This window comes from Vicugna pacos, chromosome 34 (assembly GCF_048564905.1).
Source record: "Vicugna pacos chromosome 34, VicPac4, whole genome shotgun sequence".
Taxonomy (NCBI): Eukaryota; Metazoa; Chordata; class Mammalia; order Artiodactyla; family Camelidae; genus Vicugna; species Vicugna pacos.
In genome coordinates, this window is record NC_133020.1 from 10200701 (window position 1) to 10228236 (window position 27536).

Below are 27536 nucleotides of genomic sequence, written 5' to 3' on the forward strand. Positions count from 1 at the left end.
CACACTGTGAAAAGTAGTATGGTATGGTAGAACACTGATCTAGAAAAATATGTGAATTGTAATTCCTGCTCTGCTTACAAAGTCCTTTTTAATTTTCAGAGTAATAGGATCATGTGTTATACACCATGCAAATCTGCTACAGGGAATGAACTGGACTTTGTAAATATCTTACCCTTTTTTAAAATTTAAAATAAGAACAGCATTTTGTTCCATTTTTAAGACTATTAAGGGTCATAGAAATAACAAAATAACATTAAAAAAACCTCAGACTTTATTTATATAAAAGCTAGTGTTGGAATTGCAAAACACCCTCCACTAGGTCAGGTTCTTTATTTAAAAAGACAAATATGTGACATTTTCTTTAAAAATCTTACCTTTTAAGAAATATTTTCTAGTTTTTAGAATAGAAAAATATTTTTCATTGAACCCCCCTCAAAATATGCCACTTCTCTCTTAAAAAAAAAAGACGACATTCAAATGATATAAAATCTAATTCCCCTTTTAATAAAGACTATATATTAGGATCTCCTTGCAGGTCTGCAACTCTAGGCTGTTATACAAATAAATGTAACAGTTTATCATGATGAGAATTGACCTAAACTAAAAATTTTTCTTTGTCTTTTAGAGACCTTATGCTGAGGCATTAAAAACTTAAATATAAAGGAGAAAAAAAAGCTATAACCATATAGAATGCACCCCCCATCAACTACGTTAAAGACTCCAACCGTATTTTCCCATTTTTATATTTTATTCAAATATCTAACACTTCTGTTAACTATATAGTACTGAAAAATAGAATTCAAATAGCAAACAGTAAAATATGTCTTAAACAACTGCAGCAAAGTCTAGCCTTTTAAGAATATTTGCATATTTAAAACATTTTATTAAGGTGTGAAAGAAAAAAGTTTCACAAAGGTTTACTGACATGATTATCAATGCTTCCGATGAGAGTAAAACAAATCTTAAAATACGCACTGAGAGTTATTTACTGTCCATCTTAATTTCCTTTCATCTGAAATTCAGAGGTAATGTGTGTCCACTTTAGGGAAAATTTATATATGAAAAAGTAAGTTTAGTAGAAAAATAGTAACTTCAAATTTTGTAATACTTTCCACTTCGAAGATTCTTTTAGATAGAGCAGATGTGCCTTGTGTTTTAAACATGATCTAATTTACAAAATCTCTTTTAGCCCTATTGAGTAAAACAAAATACAAAACACAAATGGCAAAATGTTAATAATGATTAAGAAATCCAATGTAAAATCTTAAAAAAAAACAAAACACGTATTGCATGCACCTAATATGGCAATACTTACTCTAATGTATATGAAACAGCTTCACTGAAATTTGACGTGCTGGCTTATTACCAAGATAATACTGTCATATTAAAGTGATATTAAATACTATCATATTAAGTTGTGCAGTCTAGGTTTATTTTTCCAAAAATATTATCAACTATAACCAAGTATTGGCAAATTTTTCCTTAAAAGGTCAGATAGTAAATACTTCAGGTTTTCAAGCAATAAAGTGCCATGACTCAACTGTGCCACTACAGGGAGAAAGCAGTTCCAGGTAAATGAATGGGTATGCCCGTGGGCTGCACTTCTGGTTGCTGCTGAAAACACAATGATTACTTCAGGTGCCATATTACAAATACATCACATATGGCGGGAGTGGGGGCAGGGGGTGGCGCACAGGCACAGGGGCAGGAGGAGTAACACAGAGATAGTTATCACTAAATGAACATTATAAACCAAAAAGTGACACTTACTTCCCAATCATAATTGCATGTATACATGTGTGTGTGTGTGTGTGTGTGTACAAGTCATAAAATTACTTCATTTTAATTCCATATTCCTTTTGGTGTGTAAATAGTATCAGAACAAAGTCAGATAAGCAGCAGAGCATCATGAGTGATTGAGTACTCAGATGCAAAAACCATGAAATTTGGTTTTGACGTCTAAGTATTTCTACATGATGAGAAAACTAGTTTATTCGCTGTGCCCCTGAAGAAAACATTAGATGTATATTTCAGATGTCGTTTTAAAACTTAATTGAATTGTTACAATTCTGAAGCTAAATGTGATTTGCTTTGTTTTATTAGAAAAAATACTCAGGCAAGGTCTACAATCATCGGTCAGTTAAGAATGACTTACAAGAACATGAGGCAATAAAATAGAAAATACAAGTACAAACTATATATCTGAAACACTTCTATTTGGCAATTTTATAACAAATCAAAATTTAAAAAGAACAAAGAAGATTGCAGATTACTTCGTAGATACAGAATAAAGCAATTGATGAAGTGCTTAAGCAAAAGAAAACAAAAAAATAGTAAGAAAACACACTGCTTTTCTTTTCTTTTTAAAAATAAAATCACATTTGCTACAGATCATATGAATAATACCCTTATTAAACAACCATTCCAGAATGTCTTATAGTAGCAGTGCTTTTATTTGCACTTCATTTAATTTTATATGACTCATTTCATGTATATAGCTCTTTACCCCATTGTTAACGAATAAAGTCTCCCATAATTTTTTTTATTATTTTTTAGTTTTTTTAAGTAAATGAGAAATGATTTATGTATCATGGAACCTTTCCCATTTTGGAACCAAAGGCTTATTAATTCTATATTTTTGTCTATCATTTCTTTAAAAAATTTTAGTGTAAAAACTGCTGGTTTATATCACTGTAGTAAAGTGAAGACTCCTCAATCAGGAGTATTTTCTGCAGTTTGACTGCATATAACCACATACTTTACAATATGTCCTTCCAACAGTAAGGAAATAATTGATTTCACGGTCACTGTCAGAAATGAGTGCCATAATTCTATTATGGGTATAGGTCCTCCCTCAAAGACTTTCTGGAAGGATGTTCAATGTGTTTTGTTCTTATAGATATTAACAGTAGTACACAGTCCCTTAAGTCTGCAAAAGACATTTATTGTTAAAGAAGGTGCTTTATTAACAATTCCTCTGGCAGCACTAGTGAGTTACAATATCCTTCAATATTATTTCTACCCATAATATATACATTTAACTTTCATGCCTCTAGAAAAACATCTACAGTACATTTCATAATATAAAAATATATTACAAATCTGCTGAATTATTTACAAGCGATGTTCTATTATCTCTATGCAACATTTGTTTGATACAATACTAACAAGTTACACATATTTCCATTTCTGTAAGTTAAAAAAAATCCATATGGCTTCCTGCTTACTAAGCAAGAAAGTGATTTTATTTTCCTTTTCAAAACCAACTTTGGTGTATAAAGGATTCAGTCTGAAGATACTTTTAAAAAAAATACAATTTTTATGTTAAGAGAAAAAAACTCAAACCAAATGCTTTCCTCAGAAAAAAAAAAATTAGAGGCTTATATAGGTTAAAATGAAAATACGAGGATTATTCAAATAATTTGAAATAGAGGTTTTTCAAAAACCGTTTAACAGATTAGTTATATAGGTAAATATTAACATACTGTACTCCATGAGAAAACCCTAGTCCTGAAAGGGGAGCCACCAGACATACTGCAACACTCTTTAACAGAAATTTTCAGCCCTAATTCGATAGACGAATTTTTAGTTGATTGCAAATGTCGTTCACTGTTTGCTTAAATACAAATTGAACACTTTTCTTATCAGAGTTCTGCAAAAGAACACAAATGGCAACCAATCACATCTATTTATCATAATTGAAAGGTAAATTATCTCTTGATAATTTTCATTGTCTAAATATTTCCTAATATGACTTCAAATCAATAGACACTGTCAAGACAATTATCCTTACAGTGCTTTTGGTATTTGTAAGGGCACATGTTGTAATTGTTTTTCCAATATAAACTACTGTAATCACTAAAGGGTTTAAAAAAAAAAAAAAAGCAGCTTAAAGCAGCAAGCATGCAAAGCCTTTAAGAAGCTGTTCCACTAAGTTGCCAGAAGAGTGTTTGCTCAGTCTCCCACAGTACCATTCCATGAAAATGTGGATATACAGTAATATATTAATATATTCCACAGAAGAGCCTACTTCATTCACAGAATGTTTACACTAAGCATAAATATTATTCTAAATACTGGATTTAAGAAACAAAAAAAGGAAAGGGGTTGACTCTAATGTGCAACTTTTACTAAACCCATTGTCAGTGACTAAGACTGCAGGTGTCCCCGCTTGTTTGCTTTTTATGTATTTATTTATTTTTTACCTCTTCAACCTCTTCTGCGGCATTGTTCTAGAAAAAGAGAAAAAGGAATATTCTTTTATTCAACTGCAGGAAAACAAGTGATTCAAAAATACAAATATGTATGAAAAATAGGCAATGTAGGCAATGGGACGAACTCTGATCATCATTACTATTTATTTCCAAAGCATTCACATAATGGGACATAAATTTAGTTACATAATATAGCTATTTAATAAATTCTTTTTATGTAGCCTGATAATGTGTTTCTAAAAAAAATCATGTTTAACACGTACATTTTAATGACCGAGAACTTTAAAACTAATATTTAAACCTGAAATACGTTCTTTTTATTCATATTTTGAAATATGATATTCATTCATATTTTGTTAATATCATTTTTTGGAAGGTTTGCCATGCTTTTACTTTGAGATATGCGTAAGTTATGCAAGTTATTTCTCCTAAAACAAATCAGAGTAATTGCTTTTCCCCCTCTTACTTAATTTCACAAGTTTTCTCAATCAAAACCAAGGCACTGTTAAAATGTTACACTATGGCAAATGTAGGGGGTCCTACGACTCTGCACCACTTTAGGGTAGACTTAACTCTAACTACTGGAATAGTAGAAGCAATGGAAGTTTAGACTCCACTATTATTAACATTAAATGTTAAGATGGGGTGGAGGGTGGTTTACAGTTAAAGAAGATTAATTCCACAGAAGCATTAAATATGTCTTAAGAACATCTTTAGTACCCAAGAAATCAGTAAGAATTGCAGAATTACAGAATTACACTCAGAGAGAACAGGCGATATGCAATTCCTATGTATTTCTGGATATCAGTTCTGAGCTTGAATGATTTTATGGGGGTCACTTTTCACTAAAAATACCAAATTGCTTCCTACATAGCGTAAGAACAGCAAAAGTAAGCTGATTCTGTGAAAGAGGAAGACCTACAGAGAGTGGGGAGTAGAATGCAGGGCAGAAACACAGAAGTGAGTCTTATCTTATAATTAAGATTCATGCCCCTTTGTCAACGCACTGCCAAGGGGATGTTTACCACCAGTCCTAATAGCAGGGTGGCTCTCCCAAAACACCACTCTCTTAGAATGCTAATTTTAATTACTCCTTTCAAAAAATAAGCAGAAATAAACCCTAAATTATCTACCAGTAAATAAAGAATATTCAATTATTTTTCTAGATAAAGAGAAAAGTAAATCCTAACTTTCTCGTATTTTTGGTGGTGGACGTCCCTGAATCTTCTCCTTTAATGTCATTTCACTGTCTTCTCTAATTTTTGATAACCTAGCTCATCCCACAAAAAAACAAGTTTCTTTATATTTAGCACCCTCACCAAAAAAATACTTTAAAAGTCAGGAGTAGGGAAAACTGAAGAATCTCAATGTTCCTACATGGTAAGGGCCATTATGTTAGAATTTCATTCTTAGGAGATTTCTCAAAGTATAGGCATCCCACTATGTTGGATAACATTTTAAATAGTTGAGTCACAGAATGAGTAAGATTTAATTGTTTCAAAATTTGGCATAGACTGTAGTCTCCTTATGATAGCAAAATTCATATTTGGGCTTATCAATCATCATATGTCATCTTATTCTCATGCAGCCTGTTCCTATGTAAAATATATATTAAATTACAATTCCTTTTTAAAATACAGAAAGTCCACCCATTAAGAGTGCCTTTTAAGCATTTTCACCACTTGTAATCATGCTAGTTTATGTCATCTGGACAGAGGCAGTATGGAGTTCAGTCACGTACTGGTTATGTAACCCTGGGCAGGCTATTTAACCTCTTGCCTCAGATTTCCAATCTGTAAAACAGAGACAGGAACACCTACTTCACAGGAATGCTGTGAGGATGAAGTATGTGTAAAGCACCTAGCAAAGTGAGTCAGCACATAGCCAGAAATGCTGGGGTCTTCTCCTTTTCCCCCCTATACCTTCATATGCCCAGCGCGCTAAAACAAAGGTCAGATCAGAAAATCGTTAGAAATGAGAACACGCTGAGCTACCTCTTAAAAACAAACACAATAATATTTAAACTGCTCTTCTAATAAGTCGGGGGAGAGTATAAGTTTAAAAAATTCAACCATTAATGATATTTAGGACACATGTGATATACTCCCAGGTCAACATTTCTGGTACCATAAAAAGAATTACGTATTTCAACAAAAGGCACTTATTTTCAAAATACTATGTATATCACAATCTAAGCTACTCAAGGTAAAGTTGGAATTAACCTGGCATATAAACTTCACCAAAACAGTATCTTTGTAGCGTCTACAAGTTATAAGCCTTTGTGATGTAATTTCCATATACAAAGCTCCAGAAAGCAACATGTGCTTGATTTTGTAATTAAGTACTTAAAAGTAAGTTCTAATCTTATATCCAAAACTTAAGGAGATTAAAGATTAAAATTCAAAACGTGGAACATGAAACATCAAATCGAGAATTAAATTACCTGTATATGTTTGGGTCCAAAAGCAAGGCAGTATCTTTGGGTAGCTTTGATAAATGAACTACTTTAGTTTTTAATTGATGTCGTTCACTTTCATTCACCCACACATCAGGCAGACTATGAATTAAAAAACAAGTCATATACAAAAAAAAATTAATTTGAAACTTACCCTTCATATACCTTCACATTACCCAGCCTTTCCTGCTAGTCTTACTGGGCCACCTAAGTTAACAAGCTTCTAGACAAGGAAACTCAGTGATCTAAGTATGGGAACACAGAGTCCCAGCAAGAAACAGCAAGGTGAAATTTCAGGCATAAATCTGGGAATGAATTATGAATTTTTGACGGCAAAGCCACATCAAACTTAGAAACAAGTATTCGAACACACTCCCTGTCATTTTAAGTGTCATTTAAGCTTGTTAAGTGAACTTACTGAGCTTGAGCTTGACTTGATGGAAATCTGACACCTAGTTTCAAAGAAATAAGTAAAAATCCCACCAGATTAAATTCTACTTTAAAAACAAAATGCACAGGTGAACAAAATTCTGAATCTAAAGAAATTTTATCCTATAGGGAAATTCCAATGAAAGCATTCTGATATTTGGATGGATGGGTTTCCAAAGTACTAAGAACATACAGACATTTCCATTTTTTTTAAAATAACCTTAATATTAAGAGAGCTCTTAAAAATCAGTATGAAAAAAGTGAGCACTCATTAGGGAAAAAGGAAATGGGAGACAAAGGATATAAACCATTAATTCACCAAAGATATAATCAGTTTTAAAATTAAGTATCTTGCTCATAATCAAAGAAATGCAAAATTTAAGAGTGCCAATGGCCAGTGCTGATAATAAGCCAGAGAAATAAGCTCTCTGATGTAGTAGATGAGATGGGAAATTGGTACAAACTTTCAGGAAGGTAATGCCTATCAAAATCTTTAACATTCTGCATAATTTGTAAAGAGATTTTAATGTCTCTTTTTTTAATAGTACAGAAAAATGATTAACTAATGTACAGTAAAAAGGAGTTCATTAAATAAATTTTATATGGCCACTTCAAAATATCTTGGAGTAGCAGCTTCCTAAAACCCAGAAGGGAAGAGGGGGAAAGAGGTGGAAAGTATGTTTCATACTAATGGAAGTTTGACTATCACAGATTTTTTTACTTTATATGCTAACATGCACTGTAAACTTACAAATCTGTTTTTAAACTCATTTTTTTGTTTGTCTGTCTGTTTTGGGGAGAGGTAATTAGGTTTATTTATTTATTATTATTTTTTTTAATGGAGGGGATTGACCCCAGGACCTTGTGCATGCTAATTATGCACTCTACCACTTGAGCTACACACCCCCCCCACAATTTTTTAAACTCTTAATTCACATCACATTCACTAACATCTCCTTAGAACAAAGTTTGGGAAACAATATTGTAGAAAAATATTTAATAACAAGGACAAGAGTTAACCACATATTAATTTTTAGTGAGAATTCATTCATTTACATTTATTCTATTCTTGGTGCTGTTAACATTTCTGTGATACACCTTCACTACCTTTTGTAACAAAAAAAATTTAAGAATAAAAGGAAAACTGAACATGAAACATCTAAATTAAGGAGAATCTGGGCCAGAATTGCTCTAAAAGAGAGTACTAAAACTCAAAAGAAAAACGTAACACTCCTGGAAAACTGGTCAATTGCTTTTTCTATAAAATGTCATTAATTGTGTGCTGGAAAATAGAGTTTTCTTTTAAATAAATGATTTAAATCAAGGCACAGGTTTCAAACAAAGACAAAGAATCAAAGACAAAAGTTGCTTGCATCCTAAGTGAGTCACTAAAAATGCTAAACATAATCACATTCTAAAAATGAATTAAAGTTGCTGTAACAACTTATATTTATTACAAACAATTTTAAAAGCTAGTTTTAAAGCTTATACCTTGAGCTAGGTACTCTTAAGAGCTTTCAAAGATTAACTTTTTAATGCTGACAACTTCAAAATATTTTGTGGTTTCATTTCTGTAAGTCTTTTATATTTGAATCCAGTAACTTACGTCATTTTGTGTATAAGATTTTAATAAAAATAAGACATCAGTCTATTATTTATATATGGTATTCCAAATACTTACATGTCTTCAGGCATCCAATGAAGCAAAAGTTTTATCTTTCCAGAATCCTCTTTTCTCTTAGCTATTACCTAGTAATGATTTAAGAGAAATCATAAAAACCACTTATAAAATACCATTTTAATACATGATTTAAAAACACTTTTGGTCCTAATCAAGAATTTTTAAGTGTGCATATCCTAGACCACATACTACCACCACAACATCTTGTTCTGCTCTGGTTTGTAGCAATTTCACCTTTAATCACAGATTGTCACAAAAGAAAAAGAAGAGAAAAAAAGGAATTAAAGAAGCTTTGTACAGCCAAATACTGAAACCATATTATCTTTGATAAGACACGGAAGATGCTGTTTATTTTAATGTCTACTTACTAAGTCTAGCTGATCTGGATAGCCAACCAAGAATCCATATTGGCTGGAATATTTTTTAAAGAACAAATGAACAGTAAAGAAAAATAATGCTGAGGAGGGAGAAGTTTCCTTTTTATGATTAAGGTATTTGTTGTTTGCTTGGGGTTTTTTTGTTTTTGGTTGATTTGTGTTATTTTAAACAAAGCATTAACCAATCAGTGTTTAGGCTCAATTTTAAGGAAGCTACCTAGGTTAAAGTGTGGCTCAAACAGAACAAAAATACCTATTTTAGGAAAAATAATATGCTTGTCATTCTTTGCCAGATTCTGAAAACTAAAGTAATGATTAAAAAAATCAAAATATTTTATAACTCTTACAACTGCTGTATTAACCAAATTAGCAATGTTAATGTTTTAATAATCTAAATCTTAAGATTTTCACCAAGTTCCAGTCTCACAAAATAATGTTATGTCATCCTTAAAACATACGAGAAGTAAAAACAGTGCTTCATACAAAACTGAAATACTTTCTAATCCCATTATTTAAAAATCTATAGTTAAGTACCTTAATTCTAGACTTGGTAATGGGATTAATTAAAAAGCCCAAAAGACAGATCTGAGGATGCTAAAACACAATCTCTCCACAAAGAAGTAAGATAGAAACATAATGAAAAGCAACCAAGTACAGCAAGCCAACTGACTGGTAACTAGGATTCTGCTGACCTCTTCTGGAGAAGACTCAAAAGAAACGCTTCAATTAAAGAAGACAAATTAGGCAAACTGTACAGAATAGTATCTTACATACACATTTTTCTATAGAATTTTTCACTATCATGTGGCTATCTCCTATAAAAGCTAATTTAATAACTGGGAAAGTTATACCTACAGTTAGTATTGAACATTCTGATTACTGATTCCGTTTAACACAAACCACCTCCATCAAAAACCTTCCCAGGCACAGTCATGGAACTCTGGAGAACTTCCTCACCTAGCCCCTCTTCTTCCTGCGGTCTCCAAGGAAGACCTTTTCCCAATATGGGTGCTTCTTCCCTCCACTTTCCCCAGGAAAAAGCGTCCTTCAGGTTATACCACACCTTTGTGACTTTTCCTCAGTCAAGGCACCTCTGCCTCCCCAATGTCACTTAGGGATGCAAATCACTCTTATTCCTCAGTTTTTTAAATTTATGACAAACTGGTATCAATCATGCGCTTAAATCCTCTCAGATGTTTTCTGCAGCTTAAAAACTCATTTTCATCTTCATAGACTATTTCTAACTCTGAGTAAATTTTACATTTTCTTCCACACTCCTAAGATCATCATCACATTTTTAACTCCTCCATTTTCTTGATCATCTTCGCTCCTCGCATGGTGAGCCTAAGGATTTCTTCACAGAGAGCTGCTCTAATGAAAGCACTGAAAGCTGCTGCTTCATCTTTTAAAACACAAACTTATTTATCACTGTCGTCTCTATTCCCTAACATGTAGAGGTAATTATTATTATATTAGGTAGACCATTACTTCATCAGATGTACTGCTCTTTAAACCATTAAATATTCATGAGCCCCAAACCTCAGTCCTTAGTTTTCTTCTCTTTTCTACTTAATACTTACTTCCTAGGTGATCTTACCCAGTCTGATACCTTAAACACTACTAGTATGTTAGAAAGTTCCATGTCCTTATCTGTAACCACATGTCTCCTCTGAGCTCAAACTCTTAAATCCATCTGCCTACATGACAGAAGCATTAGATGTTCTACAGATGTGTTGGAATTACAGCTCCTACTACTCCCCTGCCCCCAGTATGCTCACCTCACAGACTCCATTAAATGGCAAGTCCGTCCCTTTGGCTAGCTGCCCAGGCCAAAGACACTGGAGTCATCCTTTCCTCTTGTTATCATTCCCAACGTCTGACCCATCCCTAATTCCTGTCAATACTACTTCTAAAAGATATCCAGAATCTAACCCTTCTTAGCATCTCCAGTACAACCATTCCAGTCTCTTCTCACCTGACATACTGAAAAGACTGATCCCCTCTCTCCCTCACCCTCACCTACTATCTGCTCTCAATACAGAAATCAAAGTGAGCACATTAAAACCTATGTGAGGGAAGAGACCAGTGAGTTCTCCAGGGCAGAGCATAGAGGCAGAGGCGAACTATAAAGCTACACCAAGAAAGTTCTGAGCGATGGGAATGTTCTGTATCTTAACTGTGGTGGTGGTACCTGTCTCACAGGTAAGCACATCTGTCTAAACTCATAGAGCTGGACACTTTAAATGGGTTCAGTTTATATTATACTTCAATAAATATTATTTAAAGATCACATCAGAGCATGGCTACTCAAACTCCTCCAAAAGCTTTCCAACATACACAGAATAAAAGCCAAGGTCATAGTCCAACGAGGTTCTCCCCATTACCTCTGACAATTCCTCTTCCCTCTGCCTCACTCAGTTCTTCCAGCCACAATGGTCTCCATGCTGATTTTCAAACATACTTGGCATATGCCCACTTCAGGATTTTATGCTTTATTTTCCCTCTGGCTATGACATTCATCTTCCTAATAACTGAATGGCTCATACTCTCATTTTCTTTTAAATTTCATTAATTTATCTTCTTTATCATGTCTCTTCCACTGGAGTGTAGGCATGTTTTCTTGTTTTGTTTTAGCCTGTTTTGTTCACTGCTGTATCAACTAGTACCTGGCACACGTAAGTGCTCAGTTTTTACATGAATGAACAAATAAGCCCTCAGGCCACTGACCACATCTTACTGACCTTTAAAAAAAGGACAATTATAACAGAAAACAAACTTATGGTTACCAAAAAGGAGAGGGAGAGAAAGAGGAACAAATCATAAGTATGGGATCAGATTTAAAAAAAAGGACCTACTGTGCTATATAGCACAGGGAATTATATTCAATATCTTACAATAACCTATACTGGAATATAAAGTGAATTCATATATATGCATAACTGAATCACTTTGCTGTACACCTGAAACTAACACAATATTGTAAATTAACTATACTTCAATTTAAAAAAAGCTCATGGATAAAAAATTTATTTTGCTTTGTTTGCTTTATTCAATAAGATAGTTAAAAGTCTACTTTATCAAATCATCATGAAATATTTCTTATGATTTCAGTCAATCCTCAGCTTATTCCAACTTACAAAATGGTTGATATTTTCTATCTCCTATTAACAATATACAAATGTAAACCTGGATAATAAATATTAGATTTCAACCAAAAAAAAAATTACAGACCTACCAAATCATAAACCTATGTTATCAAATTCCAGAGGACTCTTAACCATCACTGCTGAGCAAGCTCCTGATCCTGTTGAATCCCAACTAAATTCTGAGCATGGCCATTCTAACTTTGTCTTCAAAGCCTCTAATCTTCCTCCAACCCTCTTATTCTTATGTAGATAACCATATTTCAAAGGTTCTCTGAAAGAGCTTTAAGTATGGTACACCTCTCCTCAATCCCAAACTCACACCTCGTATGTACGCCCATCTCAGAAAAAATACCCTTTCCTGTGTGTCTAATCTTCTACCTTTTTGCCTTTAATTCTGGGAATCAAAATCAAAATTGGAAATTTTGAATTAGAAGGTTAACACAGAAGAAAAAGTGAAAATCCAAGAAAATCTCAATAGAGACTGGGGGTGAATTGATTAGATCTAGCAAAGATATCAATACTGATCATTTATATCTAAACTCTCATGTATTTTACTTGGAATATTTTTTTTTAAAACTCTAAATTTAGTGTATTTTCTATTCCAACAGCCAAAATTAAACAATCTCTCTTTTCAGAGATTTAAATCACCAAAAGTCTGGTCTAAAATTTAGCTCCACTAACTTACCTACACCAATTTAAAGATGACTGGATAATAAAATGGCAAGGGGTATGAGAACAACTCTATTCATTCCTAGGTAACCAAAAATAAACAAGTTATTATTGCTTTTTCAAATTCAATACTTTTCTTTTTCCATGTTGAACAACAGTCATTCAAGAAATATACTAAGTGTCACTATGTGTCAGGCACGGTTCTAGATACTTGGGTACATCAGCAGAACAAAACAGATAAAAATTCCCTCTTTCATGAAGCTTTCGTTTAGTAGTCATCTTATTTTCTATTTAACACAAATTTCAGATGTGCATTATAGGGGTGATGGAGGAGCATGCAGCACATAGGAAGTGAATTAGAAGACGTTTAATGTTCCAGTTTTATACAGAAGGAAACCAAAGATCAGAAAACACACCTAGTTTACGTAAGTCAGAGATGATCTTCAAATGCCTAGCATCCCAAATGCCACTCTAATATTTCTAAATAGCTCAAATTAAAGGTTAAAAATTTCAGCTTAATCATTAAAGTGTCAAATTGTGGGAAACATTTGGGGAAAAAATCAAATACTTACAGTACTATGAAAAACAACACTGTGTCCCTTCCCTAAACTTTCTATATGAGCTGAGAGGTTAAAGCATATGGCTCGATGTCTTATCGCGTCCAGTGTTTGTGCATCGAAGAAATCATGTGGTCGTGCTAAAAGTCAATACAAAAGAGGTAAAGAATATTTAGAAAAATGTTAAGTATGCCAAACAGCCATTAACAGTCAGTTTTCCACAAAAATATGCAATAAATAAAAAAGCCTGAAACAATTAACAAGTATACATCTAGTGTTTAAATGCGAGATTTTCTTTGCTTTCAAAACACAGAATACAGTTGACAAGGATGTACAAAAACAGAACTCCAACTAACAAGTGAATGTGGGTTAATTCTGCACCTTGGTGTGTGAGGTTCTAGCCTGAACCTCATAACCTACATACCAGCTGTATCTTTTTCATATATTTTATGAAGTATTTTATACATTTATCATATATTTTACTCCAGCATCTCTCCTGAGCACTGGTCCTGCATTTCCAATAATCTGATAAACGTCTCTATCTCTGCAGTACACTGATCTCCTCCAGCTCAGCCAAACATAAGCAATATTTTTCATGTGCATTTTATATTAATATCTAATCAAAAAAATTCCAAATTTGGATTTTTGACAAGCATTTTCTTGATTATGACTAACCCTTTTAACAATCTAAGAAAACTACAAAGACATTTTTGAATGCCAATGAGTCCACCAAAATTCTAACTCCGAATTTTGCCAGGTATTAGCTGTGTGACTTTGGGTAAGCTGCTTAATTCTATCTTAGCCTGGTTCCTTATTTGTGAAATGGAAATACAACAGATTATAAGTAAAATAAATGCTCATGATAAAATGCCTTAAGTCATAAAGCAGTTTATATTAATAAGCTTATACCGTTTTTAAATAATAAATTCAAAAACCTAGACTAAGCTTAATCTTTTAGTATGATAACAAAGTTATACATTGAAGATTTGGTAAGAACATTGTTTAAACTTCTGCTTTCATCCTATTAATATTATACACCGTGTTGTTTTTATTCTTGATAAAATCTGTTCAAAGGAAGGAAGTGAATTTATTTTTTCACAATTGTGGAGCTTTATAATACATGAAATATTTTAAGATGATCTGTAGTTAAAAATTAAAAATATTTTAAGATGATCTGTAATTAAAAATTAAACTTCACTGACAATAAAAGAAATGGCTTGATTTCTTGGAACTGCATATTCTGAATTACATGTATGCTGATTTACCACACTATTCTGACTTGCTCCTATGTGGAGTGGGTTTATCTCCACAATTCACTGAGCTCTTAGTACATCTACACAAATCTACCAGTTGGCATACTCAGTAGAACAACGAAGACAGATCTTTTCTCGTTGGATTTTTTTTTTCCTCAAAAGGAAATAAGCAAAATGCCAGATAGCAATAAACTAACAGAACCCATAAGACAGTGATAATGGGAAGTCAGTACGGAAAAAAACGTGACATTTATGGGAGAGAGAAGTCTCACTAACAGTGAGAAACAAATCCCCTTCCTATTTAACCTGCTGCTACTGGGGAAGAAACGCGTGCTTTCTCCATCCTCTCCAAGTATGCTTTTTCCTGGTAACAATAAGCACTTAGAGAAAATAGTAACTCATCCCTCTAACTCATTCAAATCTATCACCCCTCACTCAAGAGTCACACATAAAAAAGTCACCACTTGAAGTAAACGCAGAATAATAAAAGGAGCCCTCACACTCCAGACTGTATGCACTCAGACCTTAATAATGTTCTGTCCACTATTAAAGCATGAAGAACACTAAACTAGAACAATCGTCTCCAAAGCAGATCTGTGTCATGGCCCCTTAAAGTGGGGAAGAAAATAATTGTGCTTCTTTTTTTTTTCCACCCAATCTCAACGTTTTCCACTATTCCTTCTTAGTGCATTAGTAGTGTTACCTGTATACACTGTATAAATACACAAATTAGGACTGGGCGCCCAGCCATTTTTGTTAACTGATGAGCTATGTAATCAAAAAACCTTTTGAAGACCAGAAAAATAGACTCTGTTTTCCTCTGGTTCAAAAGTTTACAAACATCTAATTATATTCTACCGTAAATATCGAGGCTCCATCTCATAATCTGGTCATTATGTTCACATGTGTCCCAACTGACGGCTAAGTACTGAGACACAGACTAGACAGTTTCGCTACTCACACACATCGCTTTGGAGGAGGAAGTCACTTAATTTTTACCTCATTTTTATCTTTAACATGTTCAAAATACTTTTAGGTACACTAACACTGTCAAAATTTCGTCTTAACTTAGAATCAAAGTAGCCCTCAAAATCTAATTTTATACAGAGTGTATTCTAAGGCCAAGTACGCTCACTCTCCCTTTGATACTACAGGTAGAAACATCACTGAATTCTCACACCGACAGACCAAGACCCTATCTGTTCATTACCGTTAACAAAAACAGATCAGCAGAGCTGAAGAGTGGTAAAAACTGAATCTGCACGAAAGCCCAAGATACAGATAAATGCCACCTAATACATACTGACACGCAGTGGAGCACTTACGTAATGAGCGCCGTCTTTTGTTCTTTAATTTCCTCCTTTTGTTCATTCCAGCTTTAGAAGGAGATTCTTCTTTGGCCTTTGGCTGGCTAGAAACTTTTGAGGAGTTCTGCTGACTGAAGTGTGTCGGTACATGGCGAGCTAGCCCTCCCTGAGAAGCAAAGCTGGCATTGCAGCCACCAACAACACACTAAATAAAAATAAAAAAGGACGTCAGGGATGCTGTGTAAGACACAAGCGTAATATGAACGAGTGAATATTTCGTATTTTCACAAATTAATCAGTAACACTACACAACTATTTCCAGAAAGAATCTAGGAGGGATCAGTACAACCCTTTCGTTTTGTAGGCTGTACAAAGTAATACACATTAAGCAATAGCAGAGCTGGAACGTTTCTTGACTCCTCAGTTTACTGCTCTTAGCACTATACACAAGACCAAAACAGTGGAATCTTCTTTCCAGAAAACCCTAGAAATTAATCACTTTTCTAAGAGGAGCAATAAGTTGTTTTCACATCAAAGAACTGGATAATCTAACAATAACTTGAATTCCTGCATTTTTTAAAGTTAATTTTATCTTAAGATTTATGCTACTTCAAAACCTTCAGCAGACTCCCTACTGTTTCACACTGCTGTAACAGGAAAGAAACACAGTTAACAGTGACGTTTAAACTACTGGATCTAGTCTCTCGGAAAAAGCTTATGCTCAGGGCTGGTCTCATGCAGCCCATTGTAAGTTCCATTAATTACTGCTGCCTCGCAAGACTGCGAAGACAACAGGGTAACCTAACTACCCAGGTCACCTGGCAGATCTGCTGTTCCAACAATGGATGTACACTATTTGGATATCACTAACGTTACAACGCTCAAATTAGCTACAGTACAAGTGTGAGATTTCTAGTTAGATCTTAGGAAATAATATCTGCAGGTCTTCTAACAAATGAATGTCACTAATTAAAACAAACACCATTTTCCAAAATGACCCCAAACAGCAAAATGCACAGTTGGACTACTGGTGGCTTTTCTATTAGTAACTTATCCAAGTTGCTTAGTTTCTGACTTCACAACCAAACTCCAAGCATGCAAGTATGTCATGTTTCCCATCACATAGATCCATCACATTCCCAGGTGGTTCAAATTAATTATGTTTTTCTAGATAATACCACCAAAAAATTCCACATGCTTCCAAGGCTCTTTCTTTCAGTCTAGGTACCGCTACCATTTTAAACTTCTAAGAACACACTATAACCCTCTGTTAGTAGAGACCGTAACTTTATTCATAAAGTCTCTCTCAATCTGCCCACGTGAAAGGGAGCTCATCCTCCTTTGAGGACATCCTCACACTTTCAGAACATAACTAGATGACTTATCCCAACTCAACTTTTCCATTCCATTTTGAAGGCAGGAACATATTTTTACTGTGTGTGTGTATGTGTATATATATATATAACCAGAAGCATCTTGCAAATCATAGATATTTCTAAATAGGTTAGCTTATAGATTCTGATAAAATTGATTCTGGCTGAAACATTTCACAGCAAGATCCTTCTATCATGCCATTAATAATTACCCCATTTATGTCAATATACAAAGGCATGTTATGGGCTCTAATGGTGCTTGGCCTTGCTAACAAAAAATCCTTGCCTATGCTAAGGTGAGCACTAAATTAAGAGGCAGAGGAATGACTCAAGATTTTAGTTGAAATAATTATATATAATGTCCAGTACTATGCTAGAAGTATAAGGATGAATAGTTCTCACCCTGACAGAGCTTACATGTGGTCAGCAAAACACGTATATAAAGCAACAACTTCAAAGGACTTAAGTCAGGGGTAAGGCACAGAGTGCCACGGGAGCCTTGAAAAGCAGCAATTAGCCATATCCAGTGCTTAACAATTCATTTAACTCTTACAACAACCCTACCCATAGTGTGGTCCTCAGAAAGCCTACATCAAGAATGCTCAGCTATAGATTCTGACCATGAGAAGTTTGGCATCTAATGGTTACTGAACTCTCAGAATTTGAAAACTTACTACACCTAGTTTGAGGACCGAAAAAGAATAATGCTCTTTAAAAGAGTTTCCATCTTCTGTAGATCACCACACATTGCCACAGCACATCACTGTCCACACCACAGGAGCCACTAGCCAAATTCTACCTTAACACTTTAAGGCTGCCATAACTCAGAAGCTGAATTTTTATTTTTAGTTAATTTTACTATTTTTTGAGGTGAAATTCACATAACATACCATTTTAAAGTGTACAATTCAGTGGTATTTAGTGTACTCAGTGTTGTATAAGCATATGCAAGGTTACACAAGGATCAGTCCACGTACTTGCCCAGACTTGTTCTTTTCATTTATTTTATTAAAACCATCCTAGTACAATGTGGTATCTAATTGTGGTTTTTATTTGTATTTCCTTAACAACCACTTCAATTTTTAATTTAAAACCTGATATTCAATTGAACTACTGAAAAACTTTTAAATGTTTGGAACAACTTAAATGTGTGAATCTACTTCACCACCTGCAAATTTTGTGAAATCTCAATATAGATGAAATGTTTTGCGACGGAATTAGGAGTGAAGCAGAATTCTCCTTTTGGGTTAGTTCTGCACTGTCTAACATATTTTAGCCTTTAGACACATACAGCTACTGAGCACTTAAAATGAGGCTAGTTCAAATTGAAAAGTGCTGTGAATACGAAATACATAGCAGATTCTGAAGATTTAGTACCCAAAAAAAGCAAAACATCTCATTAATTCTGTATACTGGCAAGATGCTGAAATAATATAATCGGTTAAGTCAGATATTATTTAAATAATACTCATTTGTTTCAGTCATTTTAACGTAGCAATGAAAAATTTTAAATGACACATTTGGTTCACACATATTTCTATTATATGGTACTGCCAAAGAAATAAGCCATGCAATACTGATTTTTTTTTTAACTTCTCAATTTTAGAAGACATCACTCTTGTATTTCCTAACACCAACTCTAAAAACATACTTTAAATAAGCATCTTTTGTAGCCCATGTGTCAGATACTTCAAGGAATATAATATAAATAAGATAGTCTTTGTCCTTGGATTCCTGGGTTAATTCTGGTTATTTGATTTGCTGGGAAACGCCACATTTCAAATTTTAGAACTGCTACTTGACTACAATTAAGGCAGCAATTGGCAACAGTTCAGATCCAAGTCCCCGGTTTAAATTCAAAGGGATTTTGCGATATGACTCCCCCCCAGGATTATCCTTGGGGTCCCAGTAGGCTCAAGGATTCATTCAGTCCTGGGTTCCTTCAAAACTGCAGAGTCAGCCCCAGTACTATCAAGAACTGAGAGAGTAAATATCACAAGTATATTTTAACCAATAATGATTAATGCTTAGGAAATAAAAATACTAACGGGAATCCTAATAGCAAATTGTTCTCTTTGATCTTGAATATCATCAATCAAGAATCAAAAACAAATCTAAAAAAACAAACAAACAAAAACCCAAGAAAGTACAATGAGAATTCAGAATGAGAGAAAAGAGTATTTCTAATGAAAAGAAATAAAACAGAATCACATTTCACTAAAATACAAAAAAAAAAAAAAACCAAGAACCCTTTACCCTAAAAATCATTTTAAGCATCATCTAATCAATATTCCACTCATTTAGTGTCTATCGCAGAGAACAGGGTAAGAGACATCATGTTGCCTCAAATCGTCTTAGTACCTTCACTCCTCTTAACCTGAGCCTTTCATGATGCTGAATGATTCTAATGTTCATATATTCACTTTCACCCACACCTACAATGACCACTGAACTCAATCCACCACACACGGTGTTCTGATAAAAAAGCAAACCTGTTTCAGCAATTCGGGAAAAAACTGGTTGTTGGACATGGAACGTTGTAAATGTTCTATCTCCCAAATCCACTGAAACATTCATTATGTCAGCTACTGTTGTGGTCAAGTAGCTGTTCTAAAATTCGAAACATGGAATTACAGTCTTTTCAAACAGATTTGTTCAAATGAAGCAATACTAAGACTGCTTGCTAGCACAAAGACTGTCTTTCTCATATTTATATTCCCGTAGGTGCTATGAAAATCTACAAGGGGGTACTGAAACACAGAAGAGAAAACACCAGTTTCACGGAAGATGAGACAGTTATTAGCAGGTGATCAGAAGGAAAACAAAATTCCAGGTAGAAATGTTGGTTTCTTAGTTTTGACGAATGTACCACAGGAATGTGAGACGGTAACACCTGGGGAAACTAACTGGACGAAACTGGACTCCCTGTCCTAGCTTTGCAACTTCTCTGTCAATCTAAAATGTTTCCAAAACAAAAAGCCTTTAAGATTTTCAGATAGAAAGCACAGCCTCTACAAAACCACAATGAGGGCAAAGTGTGAGCCTTTTGAGATCTACCAGTAGAAGCATAAGCTGGAAGTTTCCTACGAAGGTACAGCAAGGGAATGAATGAGGAGGGAAACAGGTAAACATCTGATATGAAGCCTTATTAGGCATCATGCTAAGAAATATGGGCTTTAATTGGAAAAAAGTGAGGCGTTACCAGAGATTTCCAACAGTAGTAACTAACTGAACCACAGAAGATGAACTGGGAATAAAACAGCAGGGTGAGAAGTATTAATTATATACAAAATACACTGAGAGGCAGGTAAATTGACAGGACTTGCTCATGTATTTAGGAGGAGTTTAGAAGAAGTTAAGAGTGGAATCAAGAATAATGCAGGGCTCTTAAAGCTAAGGTAACCAGATGGAAGATCTTATTATTTCCTGAGTCCAAAATTGAACTACGTTTGGAACAGAAAACCAAGATTTTGTACATGTTAAGTTCAAATGGCTGTTTAGACATCCAAGCTGAATATTCTATTCTGGAATCCATGAGGGAAAGTTAGGGCTAGAGATACACATCTGGGAGTAATCAGAATATAAACAGTATTTAAAAGCAAAGGACTAGATAAGAACCGGGAGGGTGAGCCTTTTGAAGTCAGGTAGAACAGAGGCCAGCAAAGCAGGGTGGGAAGGAGCAACCACTGAGTCTCGGGGAATGAAGAACAAGCAAGTATATAATCAAGGGGGCCCAGAGAAGAAAGAGCATCCTAATAGAAACAACACCCTACATCCAACACGCACATGGCACAGATCTTCCTTCCCCCTTCAAAGAGCACTGAACTGGTAACTGCACTTACCATAGAAATGTTCAGTTATCAGCTTTTATAACAAAGCTCACCTGGTGTTATAAGTGGTTATTTCTCTTGTAGGGTCCCCCATAAGAGAAATATCTTGTCAACTTAAGTTCTTAAGCCTAGGTGTACATCCAAATCATCTAAAAGATGTTTTAAAATATAGCTATGTTCATTAATTACACTGTGGAAAACTGGACCATAAAAATTCATCAAGAGAAAAACTGATCAAAAAAATATGGTGAACTATCACACATAAATATTATACAACCACTAAAAAGTTAATAAGCTCACTGACATGAAATGATGTCCAATATAGAACTGAAAAGGTAGGGTACACATAGGTGCAAAACCATTCCATTGATTTCTTTATATATATATGCAAAGAAGTCAAATATAGAAGTCAAGTTTTCTACACATGTTAGATTACAGTTATACCATCTTCCTATTTAAGCTTTAAAATATCAAAATTTTTAATATGAAGCAAGCATTACTTTTATAAAATACTTATTTCCATGTGACAGAGTGGAGGAAGAAGAGCAAGTCAAGACTAGGAAGTAAGAAAAAGCTTTGCTGGCTGTGCACTTCCAAGGTTGGTCACAGCCAGGCAACTCCAGGCACTATGCTAGCCCTTCCTTTCCCTAGTCTCCATCCCTTTTCTCTATTCAGGCTTCATTCTAAAGAATTAACAACTTTACAGATTTTCAGTAAAGACAGTGCACATTTTTACAAACTCATCATCAAGGTATCAATTATCCCACACAAACCATTCAACAGCACAAGCAGCCACACTGATGCTGTTTAAGATATGACTAAGACTGAACTCTTACAGCATACAGTGACTCTAATAAAAAAGATAAAAAATACCATACACTCCCTAGAATCGTTAAGTTCCACACTAACAGCTAGTAAGAGATACTAAGAGTAATGCAGTGACAATGTACAGAACACACGTCACACAGGAGCCCTCCTGCACAAGGACTTACTGAGTGGCCCTGGAGCACAAGGGGTTAAGGACACAGCCCCTGGGTTCACACTATCTCTGAAGTCCTCAATCTGGTGCTAACTGCCCATGACCTTAGAAAAAATTTAATCTCTTTTAACCAATCTCCTCATCTAAAAAATGAGGGCAACCAACACAATTAACTCAAAGAATTGTGCAGATTAAATCAGTTAAGATACATAATGCGATAAAATATGTAAGTGATGTGCAAGGCACAAAGCAGCACTGAATATTCAAGCCTTCGTCAATCATGATTATTTCTGACCCATACTCACCATATTCACTACAGAACAAACACAGGAACATTCAACATGAGAAACTTATGCAATCAACTGCTATTACACTTAATTTCTGGATAGTCCAAGCTCCCTAGTCAGAAATATTTTTTAAGTATTTTTAAATTGCCACCATAAAGTATCACCTACATATGTGAAACTATATACTACTCCCTAAGTTTTATTCTTTTATGCTTCCTTTTCTTTCTTTGAAAAGCACATTATTTCTATAATTAGTGGTGACAGTTGCACAACCTTTTCCAGTGAATACTAGTATTTTAGTGAATACACTAAAAACTACTAAGTAATACACTTAGTAAGTTTCATGGTAGGTAAGCTGTATTGCTTCATACACATACACACACCTGAAATGATCCCTATCACGGTAAAAGAAAACTCTCAGCTTGTAAGATCCCCTCATATTCATATAGTAAGGACTGGCAAAAGATTTTTTAAACAGAATACAAAAAGCACTAAGCATTAAAAAAAAAAGTTGATAAAGTAGATTTCACCAAAACTAAAAAGTATTCTTCTTCTAAAGATCCCATTAGGAAAGATAAAAAGGATAACCAGAGATAGACTGGAAGAAGGTATTTACAATACATGTGTCTGACAAAGGACTTGTACCCAAAATACACACAAATTTTCACATACTAATAATAAAAGCTAAACTATTAGATAAAATAAATAATAGAAAGGGGCTTGAATAGGCACTTCACCCAGAACAGGAAATTCAGATAGCTAAGAAGCCCATGAAAATGTGCTCAACATATCATTACTCACCAGGGAAATAAAAATTAAAGCCACAACGGGATACCACTACATACACACCAGAATGGTTAAAAATTAAAACGACTGCAAATACCAAGATGCAGCGCAACTAACTCTCATTCAACGCTGGTGGGAATGAAAAATGATATGACCAATTTGGAAAAGTCTGTAGTTTCTAAAGCTAAATATGTCCTATTCTATGACTCAGTGATTCCACTCATAAGTATACACTCAAGAGAAATGAGTACTTGCGTGCAATCAGAAGATACTCAGCACAGTGTATTCAGGACAGCCTGATTAATAACAGCCAAAGTCTGGAAACAACCAAATTGCCCACCAGCATGTGTATGGATAAACTATGGTTTTCTGTACACTGGAATACTACACAGCAATTTTTTAAAATGACTGGTACATATTAAAAAAAAAAGGACAAATCTCACCGCTATTCTGTTGAGTGAAAAAAGTCAGACACAGAAGTTCACACAACTACGTCAGGATGACAGAAACCATAATATGGCCTGGGGCAAGGAACAAAGGATGGGAGAGGGACAGACTGGGAGGAGCCATTAACAAGTCTGGTTTCACTGAAAATATTCTTCATTGGAGTGGTGCACACAGGTGCATACAAACATATGAAACAAATCCTCAACTGTTGAATACTTAAGCCTACTTTATAAATACTTTACTGTACATTGTGTCATGTTATAACTAAAAAGTTTTTTTCAGACTGGCCTCAAACATCATCACCTCCTCTCTCTATAGTCACACATGTTTCACTACTTAAATCTACTTAGATCTGTATGAACCTAAAGAATGTAAGTTCCCAGAAGGGCAGAGGCCAACCTTCCTTATTCACCTTGCTTCCCAAATGCCTAGCACACTGCCAGGTACTGCAGACAACAATGAACAGTTTCCTGATTCAAACGATTCCTATGACTTACAGAACAATGCCTCACTACAGTTTCTAAAAAGAAATCTTGAGGGGAAATCCATTTTATATGCTTGAAATTAACCTGAACATCATAATCAACCAGCCAGAGAATAGCTGCCTTGAAGAAAAATATATGGAAATACACACAAAGAGAAAGTAAATGATTTTTTACTTTAACAACAATCTCTTACATTTATTAGATATCTATACTGTTCAACTCCGAGGTAACTATTATTACCAGCTATATGTTAGACAGGAAGTTTAAAAAGCTGTCCCAGGTCACACACTTCAGGGCCAGGATCCATAGTATGACTAGGAAAGACTAGGGTGATTAAAGTTATAAAACCCACGTGCCAACATAAAGCGCAATGAGATTATTTATCTTTAAAAGAACAAAGAAAGAAAAAGAAAGCCAAGTGGTTAAACACATGAAAAGAGGGCCAACCTCACTGATAATAAAGGGAAAGGAAATTAATACATTAGGATACAATTTCTCATCTATTAGCTGGGCAAAAATACAGAAATTTGACAACACCCTCTCAGCAAAGCTATGAAGAAGGCAGACCCTCTAACATTGCTGATGAGGGCACAACCCCTAGAGAGGGCAGTTTGGAAGTATTTATCAGAATTACCAATGTTTATTTACTTAGCCTTTGATCCAACCATTCACATCATTTTGGGAATTTTTCCTACAATATAATTATACATGCACAAAAATGACTTATGTTCAAAGATTCATCATTGCAGCACTATTTGCAATAAGCAAAAGACTAGAAACAACCCAAACGTCTATACAAGTCTGTTTAAATAAACCGCGACAGCCACACAACAGAACACTATGAAGCTATTAAAAAAGAGAGAATATTCTCTACAGATATGAAAAGATCTCTAGCACAAAGTATGTTACAAAAGCAAGGTGCACATACATGCAGTAAAGATGTTAATAACGCGGGAACTTGGTATGGTACACGTGGGAACTCTATAATCTTTGTAATATTTCTGTAAATCTAAAACTGCTATGAAATAAAAAGCTTATAAAAAATAAGGTACAGACAGTATACAGTTTATTGGATTTTGTGTGAGAAGAGGAGAATGATACTGCATATATATCTGTAGTTTCATAAAGAATCCACTAAAAACTAGTAACAATGGTTACATATTGGGGGAAGAAAAAAAGAACAAGAAAGGGAGCACAATTTCTCAATATAAATATTTTCTTCACAACTTAACTTGTTAATGATTGTCTTTTCAAAACAAAAAGGTAATTTTTGAAAACCAACTCCACGAGAATCATCTCCTTCTCTAACGAAACCCAAGGGAAGTTTCTGGCACAGTATTTGCATACCAGCAGATACTGTGTTAACAACTACTAAACTTCTTTAAATACAAACTTTTAATCTCTATGGTATATGCTTTCCAAAGTTACAAACCAAAATATTTTAACTCTTAATGAATATAGAAGGAAAAATGGTTTTTACAGAAAATCGCTCTTTATACAGATTTCCCTGAATACATCTAATTGACATAGTAATTTACAATTAAACTCAGAAATATGACCTCAAGACAGAGTGAAGCAAATCCCATAATGTTCTACAATTTCATTTTTCATATAATAATCAATATTGTTTGCTAATAAAGAGTGAAACCTGTGACAATCAGAAAATATAATTAGAGCACAAGGTATTAACCACAACCAAGCAATTTTAAAGACATACATTCAAGTCATTGGTCTGCCCATAGCAGTATTCAAGACCCTACCTTCACAGTGACTTTCTTCTGGTCTTCGAATTTAAAAAATACAAAAAAACAAAACTGGATTAAATTATCTTTACTTCATCTATTTTATAAATTCCATGTATCCACAGGAATGTTAAAACAACTGGTCCTTTAAAAAGTTTTTAGAAGGGCAAAAGTACGCCCATTAAGAAACAAGTCAACTTAACTTGAAGTTAAGGAAAAAATTCACATACACTTATTTACCTTAAAAGGTTTGTCTCCACTGTGTGTCAGCATATGCCTCTGTAACCAACTCTGACTGGTAGACGGAGTGTTATATACTTTACAACCTTTCCATAAGCAAACAAAAACCTGTTAAAAGAAGAGCCATAATTATTTTCATCACTTATTTCAACAAGGACTTTTATTCCTTGTAAATTCAAATAAACAAGTTTCAAGTCTTCAATTGACAAAAAGAGCCATTTCACGTACAAGTCAATCAAAATGCTTAATGTAGTTAAACTTTCTGAACTTCCAGCATGAGAGGCATAGTTTTAACCTACCTCCCTTAAGGCTTATTCCCTCAATAAGGAACTTATATATCAATCCAAAGTGCCACTCAGAAGGAAATATACAAAATATGAATGATACATGCCTAGGAACCAGAACCATGGACCATTATTTACATTTTTCTATTTATTGCATGAAGGAACAAGCATGTATTAATTGTAAATATCAGAGAAATATTAAGGTATAAAGAAACAAAGAAAAATAAATCAAAATAGTCAACTGGAGGGTACTGACAGTTTCATCTTCAAAGAATGAGTAAACAAATTATCCAATTACAATTTTTATGCTCTTGATTTCCTATTCTCAAATGCATACTAATACTACTTAATTTTCCATTGTCCTACTTATTAAAAATGATTTCCAATTATCTTAAAGTAAAATCTAATGCAAGATGTTAAAACTAATATACCTGCAGATACTCTATCATCGTAACGGATACATATTCATGGGTTCAGGCAGCTGAGTATGACTGGGTTTGGAAAACAACAATCTAACAAGTAACAACATAATCTTTACCATCTTCCTACCAGTGAGGTATCAATTTAACCAATTATATTTTATCAAACTGAACATTGAAAACTGCTCCCCAACATAAGTAAAAGAAGTATGAATCTACTGTGTAATCATTACCTTCAAAGAACCATTTATAGGCTCTGTTCTCTTCTAAGGTTAGAACAATTATAACAGAACCACACTCTGAAGACTATAATGTACTGCACAGAGAACAGAACAGAGATACACAAAGGACTGAGGAAACGGTCATTAAACAGTCAGTTTAAAATAAAGTTTTTAAAAGTCTAGAAAAACAGGCTAAAATAAGTGATCAATTTTCACTCAAAACCATTTTACAATACTGCTACTGCAATCTGACATGACTGCTTAAAGAATGTTACTGAATATCCTGATTCCACAACAGATTAGCTAGTTTCTTTTAGTTAAGCAGGTATTATCAGTCAAAGCATTTTTTCTTTGG

The 27536-nt window shown here is 34.2% G+C and overlaps 1 protein-coding gene across 1 annotated transcript in view; it reads right to left on the reverse strand.

The window, feature by feature from the left end:
* Positions 1–2080: 2080 nt before the first annotated feature.
* AEBP2 (AE binding protein 2) overlaps positions 2081–27536 on the reverse strand; it is a 51516-nt gene continuing 26060 nt past the window's right edge. The window contains exons 3-9 of the mRNA XM_031670623.2: positions 26258–26365; positions 16107–16293; positions 13544–13668; positions 8780–8847; positions 6658–6771; positions 4206–4232; positions 2081–3652 (exon numbers count right to left, since the gene is read on the reverse strand). Coding sequence (XP_031526483.2) covers positions 3607–3652; positions 4206–4232; positions 6658–6771; positions 8780–8847; positions 13544–13668; positions 16107–16293; positions 26258–26365 — 675 coding nt within the window. The 3' untranslated portion in view covers positions 2081–3606. The remainder of the gene's footprint in view (positions 3653–4205; positions 4233–6657; positions 6772–8779; positions 8848–13543; positions 13669–16106; positions 16294–26257; positions 26366–27536) is intronic.